The sequence below is a fragment of the Apodemus sylvaticus genome, chromosome 17 (genome assembly GCF_947179515.1).
Source record: "Apodemus sylvaticus chromosome 17, mApoSyl1.1, whole genome shotgun sequence".
Lineage (NCBI taxonomy): Eukaryota > Metazoa > Chordata > Mammalia > Rodentia > Muridae > Apodemus > Apodemus sylvaticus.
In genome coordinates this window covers 59,203,223-59,222,994 of record NC_067488.1, presented here as the reverse complement: position 1 = coordinate 59,222,994, position 19,772 = coordinate 59,203,223, and the positions used below count along the sequence as shown (strand labels likewise).

The window sequence follows — 19,772 nt, the reverse complement described above, 5'->3', positions numbered from 1 at the left end:
TTTGAAATGGGCATATATATATATGGGATGCAGAGATTTCCAGGCACGCCATGCCTCTAAGGGTTCTAAATGGTTGTTGGTGCATGCTACTGGAGAGCGATGTGATGTGATTTATGCATTTCAGTGATGCGTGCCGGCTGAAGTGAAGAAAGAGGTCAGAGAAGCGAACCAGAGTCAAGGATAGCGGTTAGGGATCTGTTGTCATTTGACAGCAAGAGTCTCATTTGACAATTAGAGCCACTGGAACGGTAAGAAGCAGTCCCACCTGGAATGTATCCATGGCTGTGTGATTACAGATGAATTCCCTATTGGCCGTGAAATAAGAGAAGTTGCTTGACTGTCTTGAGCACTGGTGAGAATAAGTGGATAAACAGTGACGTCTACTGTGGAGGTGTCTGAGGTCAGAGATGTGGGGCGAGGCCCAGGTGGTAAGGACAAGTTGATGCTAGTTTATTCTTGACTCCTAGTAAGCTTTTAAATGCATATATTGGCTAGGTGATGCTTAGAGACTAGTAAATACCAATCGAGAGTATTAGGACTTAGGCTACTTTAAACAGATTGCAAATGGAGAAATCCAGAGGACAGGTTCTTGAGTGAACTGAAGCTGTTAGAAATTCTGTAGAGGAAGACTAGCTATAACCATCATTTTCTTTCTTTCTTTTTTTCCCAAATCCCCTTTCTCAGTCCCCCCCCCCCCACATTCCGAGATAGCTCCTCTCCCATCCTCCTTCCCCCTACTTCTATGAGGATGTTCCTCCCCATCCTAGATTCTCCTACATTAGGGCATCTATTGAGCCTTCATAGGACCAATGCCCGACAAGGCATTCCTCTGCTACATATGCAGCCAGAGCCATGTGTACTCCTTGGTTGATGGATTTGTCCCTGGGAGCTCTAAGGGGGTCTGGTTGGTTGATATTGTTGTTCTTCTATGAGGTTGCAAACCTCTTCAGCTCCTATAGTCCTTTCTCTTAACTCCTCCATTAGGGACTCCCCCCCCCCCCCCAATCCAATGGTTGGCTGTGAGCATCCGACTCTGTATTTGTAAGGCTCTGGCAGGGCCTCTCAGAAGACAGCCAGAATCAGGCTTCTTCCAGCAAGCATTTTTTTTCATCCCCAATTTTGTCAGGGTTTGGTGACTATATCTGGGATGAATTCCCAGGTGGTACAGTCTCTGGATGGCCTTTCCTTCAGTCCCTTCTCTACACTTTATCTACATATTTGCTCCTGTGAGTATTTTGTTCCCCTTTCCAGAAGAACTGAATCACCCATACTTTGGTCTTTATTCTTCTTGAGCTTCATGTGGTCTGTGAATTATATTTTGGGTATTTAGGTCTGTCTTGTGACCAATAATATGGTTGATTTTGGAGAAGGTACCATGAGGTGCTGAGAAAAAGGTATATTCTTTTGCTTTAGGATGAAATGTTCTCTATATATCTGTTAAATCCAATTGGTCCAAAGCTTCAATTAGTTTCAATTTGTTTTCCTGATCGGTCCATTGAGGAGAGTGGAGTGTTGAAGTCACCCACAATTATTGTGTTAGGTGCAATGTGTGCTTTGAGCTTTAGTAAAGTTTCTTTTATGAATGAGGGTGCCCTTGCATTTGGAGCATAGATGTTCAGGATTGAGAGTTCTTCTTGTTGTATTTTTCCTTTGACCAGCAAGAAGTGTCCCTCAGAGTCTCTTTTGATGACTTTGGGTTGAAAGTCAATTTTATCTGATATTAAAATGGCTACTCCAGCTTGTTTCCTGAGACCATTTGCTTGTAAACTTGTCTTCCAGCCTTTTACTCTAAGATAGTGTTTGTCTTTGACACTGAGGTGTGTTTCCTGTATGCAGCAAAATGTAGGGTCCTGTTTTCATATCCAGTCTGTTAGTCTATGTCTTTTTATGGGAAATTGAGTCCATTGATGTTAAGAGATATTAAGGAATAGTGATTATTACTTCCTGTCATTTTTGATGTTATTTTTTTATTTGAGTGGTTATCTTCTTTTGGGTTTGATGAAAGAAGGTAATGATCTTGCTTTTTCCCAGGGTGTCGTTTCCCTCCTTGTATTGGAGTTTTCCTCCTATTATTCTTTGTAGAGCTGGGTTTGTAGAAAGATATTGTGTAAATTTGGTTTTGTCATGGAATGTCTTATCTTGGTTTCTCCATCTATTGTGATTGAGAGTTTTGCTAGGTATAGTAGTCTTGACTGACATTTGTGTTCCTTTATAGTCTGCATAAGATCTGCCCAGGATCTTCTAGCTTTCATGGTCTCTTGTGAGAAGTCTGGTGTGATTCTGATAGGTCTTCCTTTATATGTTACTTGGGATTTTTCTCTTACTGCCTTTAATATTCCCTCTTTGTTTAGTACATGTGGGGTTTTGATTATTATGTGAAGGGAGGTATTTCTTTTCTGGGCCAGTCTGTTTGGAGTTCTGTAGGCTTCTTGTATATTCATGGACATCTCTCTCTTTAGGTTAGGGAAGTTTTCTTCCATAATTTTGTTGAAGATATTTGCTGGCCCTTTCAGTTGTAAATCTTCACTTTCATCTATGCCTATAATCCTTGTTTGGTCTTCTCATTGTGTCCTGGATTTCCTGGATGTTTTGGGTTACAAGCTTTTTGTATTTTGCATTTTCTTTGACTGTTGAGTCCATGGTTTCTATGGTATCTTCAGCATCTAAGATTCTTTCTTCTATCTCTTGTATTCTGTTGTTTATATTTGCAACTGTGGCCCCTGATTTCTTCCCAAGGTTTTCTATGTCCAAAGTTCTATCCGTTTGCAATTTCTTAGTTGTTTTTACTTCTGTTTTTAGATCTTAGATGGTTTTGCTCAGTTCCTTCACTTGTTTGTTTGTTTTTTCCTGTAATTCTTTAAGAGATTTTTGTGTTTCCTCTTTCGTGACTTCTGCCTTTTGACTCAAGTTCTCCTGTATTTCTTTAAGTGATTTTTGCATTTCCTCTTTATTGAATTCTATCTTTTGACCCATAGTCTCCTGAGTTTCTTTAAATCATTGTTGTGTTTCCCTTGCAAGGGCTTCTACCTTTTGATCCATTTTCTCCTGTATTTCTTTAAGAGATTTATTTATGTCCTCCTTGTTTTCCACTAACAGCATCATGACCAGTGATTTTAAATCTAAATCTTGTTTTTCTGGTGTGTTGGGGTATTCAGGACTTGCTAATGTTGGAGAATTGGGTTCAGATGCTGCCATATTCCCTTGATTTCTGTTAGTATTGTTCCTACATTTGCTTTTTGCCATCTGGTTATCTCTGGCATTAGTTGGTCTTGCTGTCACTGGCTGGTGCTTGATCCTCCTGTGAGCCTGTAAGGCTATTTCTGCACTGCTGGATGACTGGGTTTCCCCTGGCACAAATTACTGATGTGCTGCCTTCCTCTTGGGTACCATTGGAGCCCTGGTGTGTCTTGCCCCAGCAATGTTATACTCGGTTGTCTCTGTAAACCTGGTGCTGGGAACAAAAGTGGGGAATGCTGCGGGGACCTTTTCCAAATGCTTATCACTCTGTAGGGCAAACGTCCCCTGACATGGCTGGCACACAGATGGCCCACAGGGCTGCCCAGGCCCTGAGTGCAGGCAGAAGCCTGACAGGCTGAGACCCAAGCAATGTTAGACTCCAGCTATGTCTGTGTAGCTGGTGCTGTCTGTAAGATCTGCCTGAAGTCCGGGAGCCAAGATGGTGGAGAGCCCCAAGCATCATTTTCAAAGCCTATTACTATATGCCTGTCTGGTTCCAGCCTACCCCGTGCCTTCTATTTTCTCATTTGCTCTGTCCACTCCCTTGCTTTCTCTCCCTCCAGTATCATTGTTGCCTCATATGCACTGTTTTCTTGGGAACAATGTTGCTCTTGAGAGTTTTCTACCCATAAGCTTCTGTCTCAGACATTTGTCTGGTTCTCTCCCTCACATTAATCAATGACTTTTTGAGGATTTCATACATGAGCTCAGAGAATTTGTCCCTTCTCTATCCTCTTTGCTCCCTCTAACTCTTCTGGTCCCCCAACCATTCAGGTGCTTAAAAAATATTTATTCACTTTTCTCCCTTCAACCCCTCCCATGTCCTTGTATCCACTCCTTTTCACATTCATGACCTCCTTTTCTTCAATTATTATATACATGTGTGTACATGTGTACTCTCATGTGTGAATAAATATATGAATAAGAGCTGCTGAGTCTGTTTAATGTTTCTTGTATGCATATATTTTTAGGGCTTACTTACCACTTGGTACTGAATCCATTAAGAGGTTTAATCTAGGCAACTGATAATTCCCTGTATTTCTTCATGTACAGGCAAGACATGGTCAGGTTTTCTCTTTGCGGTTGACATGGTCTTGGTAGCCATTTTGCTAAGATGTCATGGGTATAGTGTCCCTGTCATATATAGAAGATGCAATCTCACAGCAGATTTCCCGTTCTTCTGGCTCTTACAATCTTTCTCTTCTTACTTCCTCAGTGTTCTGTGAGCCTAGGTGTAGGAGTTGTAGAAATATCAGTTGGGGCAGGCACGCATGTTCAGTTCTCTGCCTTTTGATGTTGTTGCTTTCTGTAATGGTCTCTGTCTCCTGGGGGTAGGGAGAGAAACCTTTGAGAGTTGAGAGTGAACACACTACTGCCATTTCCCCAAACCTGGCAACTGCTAACTATATCTTACACCTACAGATGAGTGTAGCTCTCAGATATGCTCTCTATGTGCACCATTAAAAGAGTGTGTAACTGTCTTCCATGCTGTCCTCTGATGTCTGTGGGACAAAAGCTCTCTGATCCATTGCACTTGATGAGACCTAGTCTTATTAACATACCTGAGTGGTTGCTATTCTGTATGTGTATTAGGCTTCCTATCCCCACGTTAATTCAGTCTTCTAGAATACGCTTTTACACTCTTGTGTCTTACATAGAATTACTACCTGATCTGGGCTACATGACTGTTATTGAAGTGTTCATTAGTTTGGAGGAGCTAGCATAGTTTATATGGAAAATTGGCTCTTACTGAGTACTTAGTATCAATAGAGGTCCTTCTGGTAATGTTACATAACATTTAATATTATTACTTAGTAACTCTAAAGTGTTTCATACTGAACAATTATTAGTAAATATTCCATAGTATTCTTAGTCTTTTAGCTGTTTGCTTGTTACTTACTTACTGCCAGTGAGAAAATGAATGACAGTGAGTTACTTTTCAAATCGCTTAGTTGAGAATTAGTGGGTTTGTTTTTAAGATAATGTATTTCCAATAGGTGATATTTACACTATTTCCAGGTGTACTATTTTACACATAAATATTATGCTATTTGTGAATTTTATTGCTTTTTAAAATTTATCTGCTATATTTGTGATGATTTAAAAAATGATTTACTTTAATCAGTGACTGCTGATTTGTTGAAACCTTAATTGTCAGCCAGTGGATTAACTACCCTAATTTGTACTCTGAAAATGATAAAAAAAAAAATGTATTGAAAACCATCATTCCAAAGGGCAAATAGATAAATTTAGTTGGGGAGGATTTGTAAACTTTGAAAGTTAGTTTAGAAGTTTTTGTTAGAAGAGGATTAACTACTGTGGTTCATCAATGTTCTTTTTTTAGAGGTAAAATCCCTGGGTATGAAGACAAAAAGCTGTTTTGCTCTTCGTTAATCTGCAACCAATTGTTTCTATTAAAATATTGACCTCAATTGTTCACTGGTGAGCTTTCTCATGTCCCAAATGCTATGACTGTGTCAATAATCACTTAAAAATCAAGGATCACTACTGAAACAATGTAGTACTTGGGCTATTAATTAAAAGTGGTTGCCATACTAAATGTAGTGTGTGATATAATAGCTCACTCTCCATTCTAATTTGTGCAATTTATAAAATAAAATAAATAGAAATGAATTAGAAAATATTAGACATTTCAGCAGTAAATGATAGCAGGCAACACCAGTGATATGATATTTCTGGATAGAATTTTTCATTTCCCCAATTATACTTCATTAAGTTAAAAATACTACAAATGCAAGACATTTTTAACATTCGTTTTTTTCTTTGACTGTATAGATGTGCTAAAAATTGGTTACATGATCTCAAAATGTATAAAAGCAAATCACAACTCACGTGAAGAAATCTAATGGTCAGGTCATGAGCAGTTGACTGTCCCCAGTGGACCATCAACACAACACTGAATGACTTTTAACCTAAATCACCTATTAATTAGGGAAATTATGTATGCAGATTTGCATCAATCATTGATAAAGTAGGAAAATCATGTCATAGTTATCGTTAGAACTGTGGAGAGATGTCATGCTGTGAGATGCTCGTGAAATTGCTTAGTATTAGGTTTGTGGTATGCTATGTGTGTTAGTAGCAAAAGTCAGAAACAGAAACATCTTTCAGATGATTCTCCTGTGTTCCCTGTGCTAGTGCTTTCGAACATCCTTCTGCACATGTATGTTTATGTGTACAACATGAAGGATGGGTTGGTGTGTAAGACACATCTACATTGCATCATAGCACTTTCAGGGACTTGGCATGGCTGGAATTGGAACAGAAGATATTTTACTTAAATAGTAGTATCCCAGTTTTGGGTCCTTGCAGCACATAGTATATTATTAGTATGTAATAATGCTTTAGCCAGAGGATTATGTTCCAGACTTATATTCCAAGTGCTTTGCAAATATTATCTATAGATATTTTCTTAAATAATCCTCCTAGGAATATATGAAGTAGGAATTATATGTTCATTTTGGAGATCAGACTACTGAGGTATAGGAACATCAGTATGTGTATGAGTGCAGACAACAGAGACCTTTGTGTTTCTATTCAAAGGTAGTATATTATATTGTAAACTCACTGTGTGTGTGTCTGTGTCTGTGTGTCTGTGGAAATCAAATAAATCATATATAGAAACTATTAGTATTTGTACCTAAACAACTCAAATCAGTTCTTTTACTGCAAAGTTTTCCTTTAACATCTAAAAATATTTTTATTTATGTATTTTGTGTGTGTGTGTGTGTGCGCGCGCGCGCACGCATGTATATGTGCACCCTAGTATGTATGTGGATATTGGAAGATAGCTGAAAAGAATAATTTCCCACTTGCTATCATGTGGGTCCTAGGGCTGTCTTCTGAGCCATCTCACTATTTCTAGAGCTTTCTTTTCCTATGTATAGAGTTTCTAAAGCTCAGGGCAGAAGTGAAATGAAAATAGAGAAGGCAGACAAGTATGAAGCTATGATATAAAATACAATTTAGGCAACAGAACATATCAGTAAGGGTTCATGCTTAAGAAATGGTTATAATGATAAATCTGAAGAATAAGAATTTGTTCTTGCTGTCATCTAATCCTTGGTGCTCTCTCCTTCTTGCTTTAGTCTCCCTCTTACAATTGACATCAGCATATTGAGGATAATAGCTGGATTGACTTAAGTTTCAATGAATCCTAGGTGTGAACAGAATGCTTTTTCATATTACAAACCTATTTAAAATATAAAGTAATGGATTTAATAACTGTTTACTGTTCTCATGGTCATCTAAGGGAGAATCCATCTATTATATATATATATGTATTATTATGTATAGCCATTCTTATGCTATACATTAAAGCATTTCTCAGCTGCCTAAGACTCCCCAGGCTGGATTTGGTCTGTAGGGGTGTAGCGTTGTAGCAGAGGCTGCATTTATTCTTGGAAATATCATCACGATCTAATTATAATCATTCCACAACTGGGTCACACAGCACCCGCCTTAGAAGCAGTGAGACAGTTTGTGGTGTAGCTTGTTTTTATTTCCATCTCTACCTACAGCCCCAAACACCTAAAAATACCCAAAGAAAGACACTAATTATTTACACATGAGTGTACTGTAAAAATGCACAGCAGATGGGAGCCCCTAAGCCAGCTTAAACACACATTGAATAGAAGTCTCCCACTTCGTGACTACTTAGTAAATACTGTGTGCCGAGTAGTGAATGTGTAGCTTGATACAGAATGTACGCACTCAGAAATCCAGGAAAAACACAGGGATGCTATGAACATGGGATAGGATAAGGAAACAAGCAGGATTCTCGTAGATTCACAGTGTAACTGGTAGCACACATTTTATTGATCTAACTAATTGAATTATCTGTCTGTTACACAATACTGATGCTCCCCTGTTTGCTGGTAGGTGTGTAAACTGCCACCAATTTCTATTGTGTTCTCCTGTGCAGTAGCTTACAGCTTTTTCTGATCCCTCCTGTTCCACTGACAGAACCCACTTACCATGTATTTGCAGTAGCTCATCGATGTCAATATTCTTAGTAAACAGTTCTAGAGTAATCCATGAAGTTTTTTTTTTTTTTTTTTTTTTTTCTGTAGCAGATTTATTTCCCAAGTACCAAGCATTTGGAAGGCCAAGTATTCAGCCCTACATAGCTTTAGCTTTATTCAACTTCCCATGTCTTTTAAATATATATTGAAATTGACATGCTAATGATGGAGTTTAACTATTAGTAATTTATAATAAGGATTTAAGTTGTTTTGCATATGAAAAAAACAAATTTTAAAAGACCTGCATTTTAACGATAGTACAGCCCTTTATCTGTTTCTAAGTTCTAGATTTAGAGTGAGTTTTTGGGACTCTGGCCTGCTCCCCTCTGCCTCCAGCTTCTGCCACACACAGGGCCAGTTTGCCAAATCTGTTTCGCACCACTCATTGCAAAGTTGGCTTGGATCTTAGCACTTTGCTTAGTATTAGCGACTGTCATCTCCTGAGTGCAAAATCTTTCCTGTCATGAGCCTGGGATCAGAGCAAGTACTAGAGCCGTGCTGTCGGGACCAGACCCTCTGCTCTGATCACATCCCTGCACTGACCACACTGTCTTGCTTGCTTCCGCTTATCCAGCCTAGAGAGTTCTTCCTGGTCCAGGCTCTTCACCCCCACACCTCCTTACTGTAGTCTGATCTTTCCTCTAGGATTAACAGTTCAGTCTGACTCCAAGTGCCCCCTCAAGGCTTCCTTCCTAATCTACACGAGGAAACTCCTGTTTGGACTTAGAACACTTTTTCCGCTGTGTTTCCTGCTTTCCCTGCACTGTGCAATGAGGCAATGAGGGATTTTGTTCCTGTGGCTCATTGCTTTTTTGTGTACCTGAGTTCCGAACTCCCGCTCTCAGCAGCACGGCTGGGCACAGCACCCTAACGAGCCTCCCATTTATCTTCTGGGTTTTCAGCATGATTCTAAGGAAATTGCTTATTTCAAATACCAGTTTGCTTATCTGTAAGCATGAGTTGGCTTCTTTTTTTTTTCTTTCTTTTTTTCTTAATTTGAGAAGTTATTTTTTTCCTGAAATTTTAGTAAACTCAGCATCACACCTTGAACACTTTTAACAAGCAGATTTATAGACTCTTATTTTACTGGAAAAAATGAAATGTCATATTTGATGTCTGCACGTCATTGTCATTCACAGGGCTTCCCTTGGGCCATTCAGCACATGAAGCTCTGCCCTGCAGAGCTGTTAGGATAGCTAAGATCTCGGAAAGCATTCAGGCTACCCTGGAGCCTGGGGCTTCTTCTTGACAACCGCTCTGCTCTCTCAATGTGTGCATCGGGACAGTGGCAGAGCCCTTGTTTGATGGTCTTGTAACACTGGAAGCTCAAAACAGTGAACTGGTTCTGTGACTAAAGTGTGACATAGCGTGTGAACTTGGGGCAGAGTGACAACACTTAAGTCGATTCGTATTGGGCTTATTTATTTATTGGAATTGGGAATTCTATATTTCAGTACTGAAATCAATGCAAAAGTGATGCACAAAATATCTGCTTGCACAACAGTGTGGGAACTTATGAGCTTTAATCCTCTTATCTATTTTAGGACTTTCTGGGACAAGTGTTTTGTACATTGGGGGAGATTGTTGGTTCACAGGGAAGTCGTCTGGAAAAGCCAATAGTGTAAGTACTTTTTAATTCAGACAGTGACATGTCATCTCTGGCGTTTTTATGTTAGCAGTTTGGAGCTCATTAATGTGTATGGTTGTAGAACAAAAGAGAGTCTTACATTTTCTTTTAATTGGGATTTTCTCTTCCAGTGACTAATTTTGACATTTTAATAAAGAATGTGCATCAGCTGTCATATGTTAAGTAAAAAATCATACTCAATGATGAATTGATCAGATTTGAAAGGAAATGTACTCTATATTGTTAGATTTGATACTTTTATGGAAAACAAGACATTTCTTCAAGTCAGGAAGTATGCATAGCACTACTTTCAACCCATTTGTTCAATAAGTGTTCTTTGGATTATTGAGATCTTAGTAGTTAATTGCTACATAACTTTCCAGGGGTGTGGGACGCAAACAATCTGTTCATTCCAATAGAGCATCAATGACACTCCCAAGAAGTGATTGGCAGTGAACCAATGGGTTTATCAAGCTTACAGAAACATGGGCTGGTGGTGCATTCAGATTGACAGTGATATCCAAACAGCAGAAGCAATGAGAAGTCCCACTTCTGAATGCTGTACCAGGTCCAGTGCATCCAGCACCTCCTGAGACCACCTGCAGCTGGAACAGCAGTATGTGCTGCTTGTGGGACCGGGAGAAGTGGCTAGAGTCTCAAGTGAAGGTCTGGTTTCAATTGTGGTGGTCCTTCCTTCCCTGAGGGAAGGGCAACCAGCCAGATTCTGTGTCAATGACCTCTATGAATTGAACAGGCCACCAGCCCTGCCATCCCTGCAATCCCCAGCACACAATAGATGAGAATTCCATCATTGTTTTTGCCTGTTAGAGCTGGTGGAGGAAGCAGCAGCATGTGGTTCTGACCAATTCATTTATCTTATTTCTAAAAATCAGGAGCTCTAGGGAAAAAAAAGTTCAACAACTGAGAACTAGCCACGAAGTCTAAACTTTAGGATAAATTTAACTCCTGTCTTATTTATTCTCAAACCCACAAAATTAAATATGTCAGAGTGATCTGTTCTTTAGCCTCAGGTACATGAAAACACCTCTTCATGTTTCTCGTGTTTCTGTATAAAATTTAACTCCATGTATATGTCAGGGTTATACAAAACCTCTTAGCTACTAAACTAGGGGGGTGTCTATTCATTGTAACTTCCTTTATTTACCATGAGTTTCACATTAAATCATTAGCAAATATCAGTTTGAGAAAGACTTTGATTTAGCTATTCCTTTTTAAATAGTCCTGCTATGTATAATTTATTTCCATCTAGTTATAGGACTTCAGTGCTTAGTAGTAAAATGTATTTATTCTTAGTTTAGTGTGTTTAATAAAGCCAGGTGTAGAGCTTAAGGGAGGAAGAGGAGGAGGAGGAGGAGAAGGAGGAGGAGGAGGAGGAGGAGGAGGAGGAGGAGGAGGAGGAGGAGGAGGAGGAGGAGGAGGATTGTCCATGATTAATGCTAGCCACGGGTATGGAATGAGAGTGCTCCAGAACAGCCTGGGTATGATGTGAGATCCTTTTACAAAATAAAACTACCAAATATGTCGTTGAGCAGTAAGCTGTAAAGTTGGGTTCAAAGCAAACAGCTTTAAGTGCCTTTAAAATTATGTCATTTTCTAGCCAAACAACTGTTAACATTCATAAGGGTTCCTAGAATAGCATGAATCTAACTTTATTTTTCAATTAAAAAAAAAAACATTACATCCTCTGCTATCTTAAATATATCTTTAATATTTTTTCAAGATAAAGCATTCACAGTAAAGTATCAAGTTTTCATTTCAGATGAGAGAAATAGGAATGGTGTTTTTATAAACTTAAAATCATATTTTTTTAAGTTGGTGATCTTATTGGAAAAAAATTAACTGCTTTAATTCCCTACATAAAATGCAACCATAATTCCAATTTTAAAACCTGCTTTAATTGCAAAGCATTTTCATTAATTCTTAAACATCTGTTTAAAAATTGAGATTATTATATTCATTGGGGTGTGTAAAGACTATAGCATAGCATCAGATTGTACCCTTGGTTCAACTGACTCGAAATTCCCATTTGAAGAGATCAACAAGTGTCAACCTGTCCTAAGAGGTAACAGGAGGTAGGGTAATGATTGGAACACTATTCAGATGTAGAGAGGATTCAGTAGCTATTGAGTTGTATTGGTTTTGCAGAGTTGTCCATTGGGTTTGCCAAGTGGTACTGAGGCTGGACAGCTAATACAGCAGGGCCTTAGAATCATTGATACAATGAGTGAGGATTCCAATCATTGTGCTTTATGAGATTTTGAAAATGTAGACAACTTTGTTGTTTCGATGTTGTATGTATGTTACAGAAAACGGTATGGTTTTCTCAATTGTCTAAGTATACATATGTCCTTACTAAACATTTTTCTCAGGCAAGCACTCGGAAAATGTTGCCTCAACAGGCTTCTTGTTTGAGTGTGAGTCTGAGAGTTTTCTAAGCCAGTGGGCCAGGCAACAAGTCCAGGTAGCAGTGGGTCACAAAATCCAGAATTTGTACATCACGGAGATAGGTCACAAAAGAAAGAAGACAAGAAATAAAACTGTAGAAATTGCAGGAAGGTAATGTCTGAGGTGAATTGAAGGTTTCAAGTATGGGGAGGGAGCTGAGACCCAGCCCGTCACCAGAGAGTAAATCCACATTGGATTAGCTTGCTAGTGGAATGCTACTTTTGCTAGGTATTGTCAGAGAAGCACCAGGTAACACACTCACCTTCTGTGGTCTCCGTCATTGCTTCACCTTAGATGAACAAGGGATTGGAACAATTATAGGTAGTCATGGGTCCTCCTGCTCAAAACCAGACTGGCTTTCCTGAAAATCTATACCCATGAGAGACATGTGTCTGGAGGGTGCGGATACATTAGAAAGGAGTTCCACAGGTGGACAGTTTAAGTTCAGGGCCTTCCAGTAAGAATGCAGCTTCTGGGCAGACAACGTTTTACTCCATTACCCCAACTGCAAATAAGTTTTCTTGTTTGAAAAAGTGCTGTTGTATTGAGAAAGTCAGTGACACACCTTTCCTGATGGGCCGCCTGTACTGTCAAGGCATCCTCCAAAGGAGCTGGCCCTCTCCGAGGTTCATCCTTGCTCAACCACTCAACATCATTTCCATGTATTTTGTCATTTCCCCTGAGTCCATCTAACAGGAAAACAATCCCCTAGAGATGAAAAAGGTTGGGGAGAGTGGACATGTTCCTTTTAGTTCCTTTTAGAAGAGAGTGGATGTGCACGCAAGGACAAAGGCAAGAAAATACTAACAATATGTCGTCAGGAAGGTGCTTCTCCGATAGGAAGTTAGTTCCGAGAGACACACACACGGCTTTTAAAGACACAGCTCTCATCATGTGGTATATAAAACCAGAATTTGCAAAGCATGCCACAGATGATGTGGTTCACACAGGAGATCACAGACTCCTAAGAGGCAAAGTGAGTATCTGTTCTCCACAATGCCCTCTCTCTTGGACCACATTCCCCCACCCTGACCAGACACCCACTCAAAAGGGATGATGTTTCAGGCTGTTCCTCAAGGTTAGGGCTAGAGATGGGGGTCTCTGCATTCTCCTGTTTTCGGGCAGCTCCTTTGCAGTTGTGTGAAGGACTCCGGCAATCTTCCCTGTGCTGCTGAACACACACTTCTGAAATGCAACACAAAGTACCTCCTGAGGTAGGAAATACTCCCACAGCAAACAAAATTGATTCATCCTGAATTTTAAAGTTCTTCCTGTGTCTCATGTGTTATTTAACTTAAATTGCATTATCCAAATGGTTTAACATTTATTTACTAGTTCATTTAGATCAGAGATTTATCTTTTGGTTTCCCATTTATATTCTAAGTTATTCAAAGTACCCTCTTGTTCTCTTCCCTCTAAATGACCTGGTTTGTATGCTGATAAAATGCTCAGAGGACTCTTAGCCAGCTTCCTAATTGCTGCTGAGTTATCATTACCTCATGAGACAAGCACTTTTAAATGAGTAATAACTATAAAATTCGGGGCTTTAGAGAAGACGAAGTAGCATTCTAAATGATTCATTAATCAAACCTTTGACAACTAAGCCAGGTTTGTCACAAAGGCTGAAAAGGATACTTGTATATAGCCACGTGTCTTATTAAATAATCATAATTTGAATTTCAGCTTAACTGTTACATTTCTGGACTTTAGTTATGACCATCGTTGAAAGCGTTAGACATGTATGTATATATATATATATATATATACATATATATATATACACATATATATATATAATTTAAATTATATAATTTAAAATATTATATTTAATTATTTAAAAAGTAGCCTCTAAGAACTAAAGTGAAGTGATTTGAACTGGTATTCAAAACTTTTACTTCCATTTTATTAGCAGTTAGACTTTTTTTTTTTTTTTTTTTTTTTGCAGCGGACAGGAAGTCTGTTTTTTTTTGGGGGGGGGGGTAGGCTACATTCATTCACCAACTATTTATCACCATACATTTTTGGTGATGCGCTGTTTGCTTGTCTGCAGCCTTTGCTGGGTCTCTGTGACTCCTGGCCCCTCTCATTAGCAGTTAATTAGCAATTAATCACCATCCCTCTAACTTAGCTCTGTGGTTTGTTGTTGTCATTGTAGTTTTGTTTGCTTTTATGCCTTTAGATTGGATCCAACCTTCTCCTTAATGGTCTCAGTGCCTTACTTCCTCTTTCTGTAAGGAGTTTAGTGATGGATACAGCAGTCTCAATAAATAAATAAATAAATAAATAAATAAATAAATAAATAAATAAATCGAGTCAGCTCCTGTTTAAGAATGATTACTGTCATCTTCTGTGGGGGAAAGTTTGGGTTCCTCAAACAATAGACTTTCTGGTTTTGTCCCTTTCAGCCCAAGCACAGGTACATCTGCATCTGGACATGGGACCAGAATGCATGGGTCTGTGGCAGGAAAGCAGGTCCTTCCTCTGAAAGGGAAAGGGAGCCCTCGTGGTAATGTACCAGTTGCTCATTTAGGTGAAGGAAGTAGAAGGGACAGGTTCTGAAAAGCAGTAGTAGCTCGTGGTCTCCGTGCCAGGTTTTGGGTAGAAGATGAAGGGAGGTTCAGAGAATGGCAAGTGAGCTGTGGAGGGCACAGGGTGGGACCCTGAGGCAAGTGGGACCTGGAGAGCAGGCTGAGGCTGTCTGTCGGATGCAGGACTCTTAGGTGTTGCATAGGCCTCAAGGTGGAGACAGATGAGTGCTGAAGGTCTCCACCAGAAAGGATGCACAAAGGACAAAGCTGACAGGAAGCTGAGGGCTGAGAAAACCAAGACACAGAGGGCCTGACAGCACCTGAAGTCCAGCTTCTCAGTGAGGGTTCATCTATGTGTTGTCTGTGAAAGCCTGTGGAGAATACCTATCACTGTGAGAGGAGGAAGAAGAGGAGGGGGAGGAGGGAAGAGCAGAAGCAGGAGGGGCTAAAACAAGGACAGCTTGTCTAGAAGGTGAGTTTTTAGAAACTTACAGTAAGAAAAGACCACGCTTTTTATTATGTAATTTTCTGCATGTTAAAATATAGCCAGCATTGACATAGTTTGGGCTGTAAAATTATCTCAAACATGTCTGTGGCTATATTATCTGAAGGAAGTGGTTTGATGAGAATGGGCCCCATAGGCTCCTGTATTTGAATTCTTGGTCTCCAGTGGTGGAGTTGCTTGGAAAGGATTAGGAGGTGTGGCCTTGTTGGAGGAGGTTTGTCACTGGGGGTAGGGTTTGAGTTTCAAAATTCTATGACATCCCCGCAGTGTCTGTCTGTCTTTGTGTCTATGTGTCTGTGTCTGTCTGTGTCTGTCTCTGTCGCTGTCTCTTTTTCTCTCTCTCTCTCTCAAACGATTTAAGCTCTCAGCAATTCCTTCTATGCCAGTATGAAGGCCATGAATTCTACTACCCTCTGGAACCATGAGCCCCAAGTTAAAGCCTTCCTTTTATGAATTACTTTGGTCATGGTGTCTTTTAACAGAACTAAAGAAGTAACCAAGATGTTGACTATAAACTCAACAAAGTAATTCAGTTTTTATACTCTATTATTTACTTTGGTGGCCCATAAACTGCACTGGAATCAGAGCTGTTAAATCTCGGCTCTTCCACGAGTGTGATGCATAATTCGGTGTTCTTTACCACCACCATTATCCTACCGTCACTGCAGTAAGCACCTGAGGAAATAAATACTAGGCTCCTCTGCCGAAGTTCCACTCCGAGATCAGTTGGCTAAATTGCTTTGGTTTGTACAAAGGCAGACGATTGTGGCAGGAATACAGAGCCCTTTCATATATCGTGGACAAATGAAAGAAAGAGAGGAAGGTTGCAAGTCTCCATTAACCTCCTGAAGACACACAAGGATAACATAAAGAGCCTTAGTAGGCTCTACTTTCCCATCTGTGCTCTCTAGAGACCAAGTCTTTTAAACTAGTAGACGTTCAGCAGGCCAGATCTTAACTGTCACATGTTATAATTTTACTGTGGGTTACCTTAGTAACATGAACAGTTAATTTGGTGCAGAGGAAAGTATAAAGCCGTTATGAGGAAGGGTGATAAAGCTAAGCTTTGAAGGTGATCAGAACTGGGTTTCCCAATTTCTCAGGTTTGTCGTTTAAGCAAATTGCTTTAAATTCCTTAGCTCCAATTTCCTATTTTGAAACACCCCAACAATATACTATTAGGATAGTTATTGAAAGAAACAGCAATGCACTGTCTGGTAAGTTTGTCTTGGAGAACACTGGGTTCAATAAACACTAAATTGGTGGCTACTGTTCATATCTTTATTAAAAGTATCCAGTAACTTTAAGCAAAAAACTCATAAGTCAAATCAGTTAACCTCTTCCCTTTGCCTTCCTCTCTCTTTCCTTTTCTCTCTCCCCTACTTTTGTCTTTTTTCTCCGTGTGAAGGTAGAAATTCAGCAAATTTAAGGAAAGGACCACAGGAAACCAAATTCGACTTCATTATGTAAATTGGGGCAAGGGGATGAGTTCCACTTTTCATTATTTGTGTTTTATAGAACAGTTTGGTTGCAGTTGCGTGTCCTGTAGCATCAGATGGATGCATGGTCTTACACAATTGCAAGGAAAGCCAGTCTCCAGTTTGGTGTCAGTTAGGAACCTTTGTGTTTGCATCGATACCACAGGTGCATGAACATATTAGTAGTATTCATGTGTGACACAGTCTAAGATCACCTGGGAGAGGGCCTCTGAGAATGACTAATGAGTTATCTTAATCACAGTACTCATGTAGAAGGACCCCATACCTCTTGGATTTAAATTAATGCATTGCAGGGGGATATTAGATTCTGTAGCTACATAGAGTAAACAGAAGACTTGTCTCCATCTGGGGTGGGGAGTGGTAAGTTCTATTGCCAACTCCTCAAGTGTCTGCCACAAGTTTGTGAGCCTCACGTATGACAGAAGGTTAACACTTAGCTGAAGCAGTTTCTTCTGCTTATTTTTCTATATAAACTCTGGAAAGAGCTCCACAAGTATATTTGCTTATGTCAAAAAACCAAGGTCTTCACAGCAGGACGTTACAGCAGGATTTGACTCGGTTCCTTGTGCTATTCCAAGATTCTAGCGGCTACAGCTAGCATCATGTGTGTAGATGAATTCTTCTGGCTGGAAAGGTGCAGAACACACATGGTGACTCATGCAAAATGGGGACAAAATGAATTTACTTGCATCAAAATGCCTCTGAATGTCACCATCAGAGACAAATCCCAGAGCAGGTTAGTCTGTTTTTTGGAGAGATGTGACATTTCCTTCAGTCATATGAGGCTTGCCTGTAACTCCTGTAGGCCTTCTGATACGAGACAAATGAAATAATGTCCACCACAGTGAGCAAATTGTACACTGGTAAAAGGTCTTATTTTTCTGTTAGATAAAATATGGGTTTGGTAAATGCCTTAGGGGTTTTTATAAAATACTAGTTGACCTAAAATACTTTATTATTGGAAACTAATTATAGTCAAGAAACTACTAGAACCATGTGTGAATGGTGCAAATTCACAGCCGTTCCTGATCTTGCTAAGATCCCCAGTTATCCATTAAATAAATAGATACCATTCCTGTCTCTATAAGTGGGAATTAGGTTAGACTAGTGTGTGGAGGCCATTTTTAGTGTTATGAATTTTATCAGGAAAGTGGAAGAGAGTTTTGATGTTCAAAGAGGTTCATTCACCTTGGTCTAGAAACTGATTATGGTTTGTTAGCAAAAACATAGTTCAAACCAGGGAAGTTTTATACAGCATTGAGTAACTTAAAAGAGTAGGGGAATGTCTAATTCCAACTTCAACGCTCAGGAGAGGTTTTATTTTATTTTTTCAAAGTAAGTGGCTCCTCCTCTTTTGTGAAGGATATCAAACATGAGGTTAAGTTTTGTGTGTTTGGTTGGTGGATTTTGTATATTTAGCCTTCACTGGGGTGCACTGTCATTCTAGGAATAGATCGAGTCACAGGATGTCAGTCTCTGAGAATACACTCCAAGATGTAAAAACCTTCAACATTTCAGAAAACCCTTTGTCTGCTTTGAGAGTAGTATTGATCCCACCCTCTTTAATAACAGAAGCAGAGCAATTGGATCCAAATTCAGATTGAGTCAGCTCCAGTGCAGGGTTCCAAACACAGATAACTGCTTAACAAACTAACATTTCCAAGGGAAGTCCTTACAGTGCATGCTCTCAGTCCTTTGCACAGATGCCTTCAGTTGGAGTTTTATATATAAGCATGCGGTTTGTACTTGACAGCATTGGCCCTCTGGGCAGCGTTTTAAAGTCCGCTCCACACCCCGCCCACTCGTGCTCCGCACCCCGCCCACTCGTGTACCATCTTGGATTACTTGCTTGTTTGCTTTAAGTTCTCTGTTGTCTTTTCTTAAGCACAAACACCCAAACCCTGAATAAATAGGATAACAGAAAAACCAGTTGTGGTTCTTCTTAGCATTCTTCCTTCTTACGGGAAGCAGGACACACAGCTCGCTGGGACGAAACCAGAGCATCCTTCTAGCACAGGCTGGAGGTGGAACACTCCATCTCATCCCCAAAGAGCACCTGCCAAAAGCCTAAAAAAGAACACCCAACCCCCGTGATTACACAGACCCGTGTGTCTTAAGGAGAAGTGTAATGCAATGTATGTTTATTAAAGAGAATAATTAGAGTGATAGTCACATTTATATGCAATTGTTTTGTTAAGTATTTTACTTTGTTTTACATTCTGTGGTGCTGTGGGTTAAACTTAGGGTCCTGTCTGTGCTAGGAAAATGCCGTACCAGAGAACCACACTCCAGTGTTTCTTGTGCATATCAAAGCTTTTACATTTGTTTCTCAGGAATTATAATGCCATTTTTAGATTATCAAGCTCTTGCTACAATTGCAGTCACTATAATACTTAGGCAGAGAGTAGGGTTCAGGAATATTAGCTTCATATTTCTATAAATATGTAGGTAGCTTAGCTCATCTCAAAGCCACATAAAATAACTTCTTAAACCCTCTTGGCATATGAGGCGTGTAAGAATTACTATCCTATGCTATTGCAATGTCTGCCTTCTTCTCCTTTCAATGTCAACCCTGACATTGTGTTTATAAAACAAGATCACATTTGGTTCCAACATTCAATTTGTAGTGTGATAAATGAGTTTCTTGGTGTAGACAACAGTTCAAAATTTAAACGAAGTATTTTACTTTCACATGTCAGGCATATGATACATTTTAAAAGTGAAAATTATTATTTTCACTTTAATAACCAATTTACAATAATTTTTGGAACTGAAATTTTGTTGGTAATACAGTTTATTGCAGGGAAAGACACATGTCTGACAATTAAGTCAAATCCATCACTAGTTTTAAAAAGTTACATTTGT

The 19,772-nt window shown here is 39.5% G+C and overlaps 1 protein-coding gene across 2 annotated transcripts in view; it reads left to right on the top strand.

The window, feature by feature from the left end:
* Window positions 1-19,772, top strand: part of Cpne8 (copine 8) — a 178,920-nt gene that overhangs the window by 63,163 nt on the left and 95,985 nt on the right. Inside the window, exon 6 of one of the 2 annotated variants that reach the window (XM_052161280.1) lies at window positions 9,827-9,903. The exons of the other annotated variant lie outside the window; for it this stretch is intronic. Within the exon in view, the coding sequence (XP_052017240.1) occupies window positions 9,827-9,903 (77 nt within the window). The remainder of the gene's footprint in view (window positions 1-9,826; window positions 9,904-19,772) is intronic. 2 annotated transcript variants of the gene reach the window in all.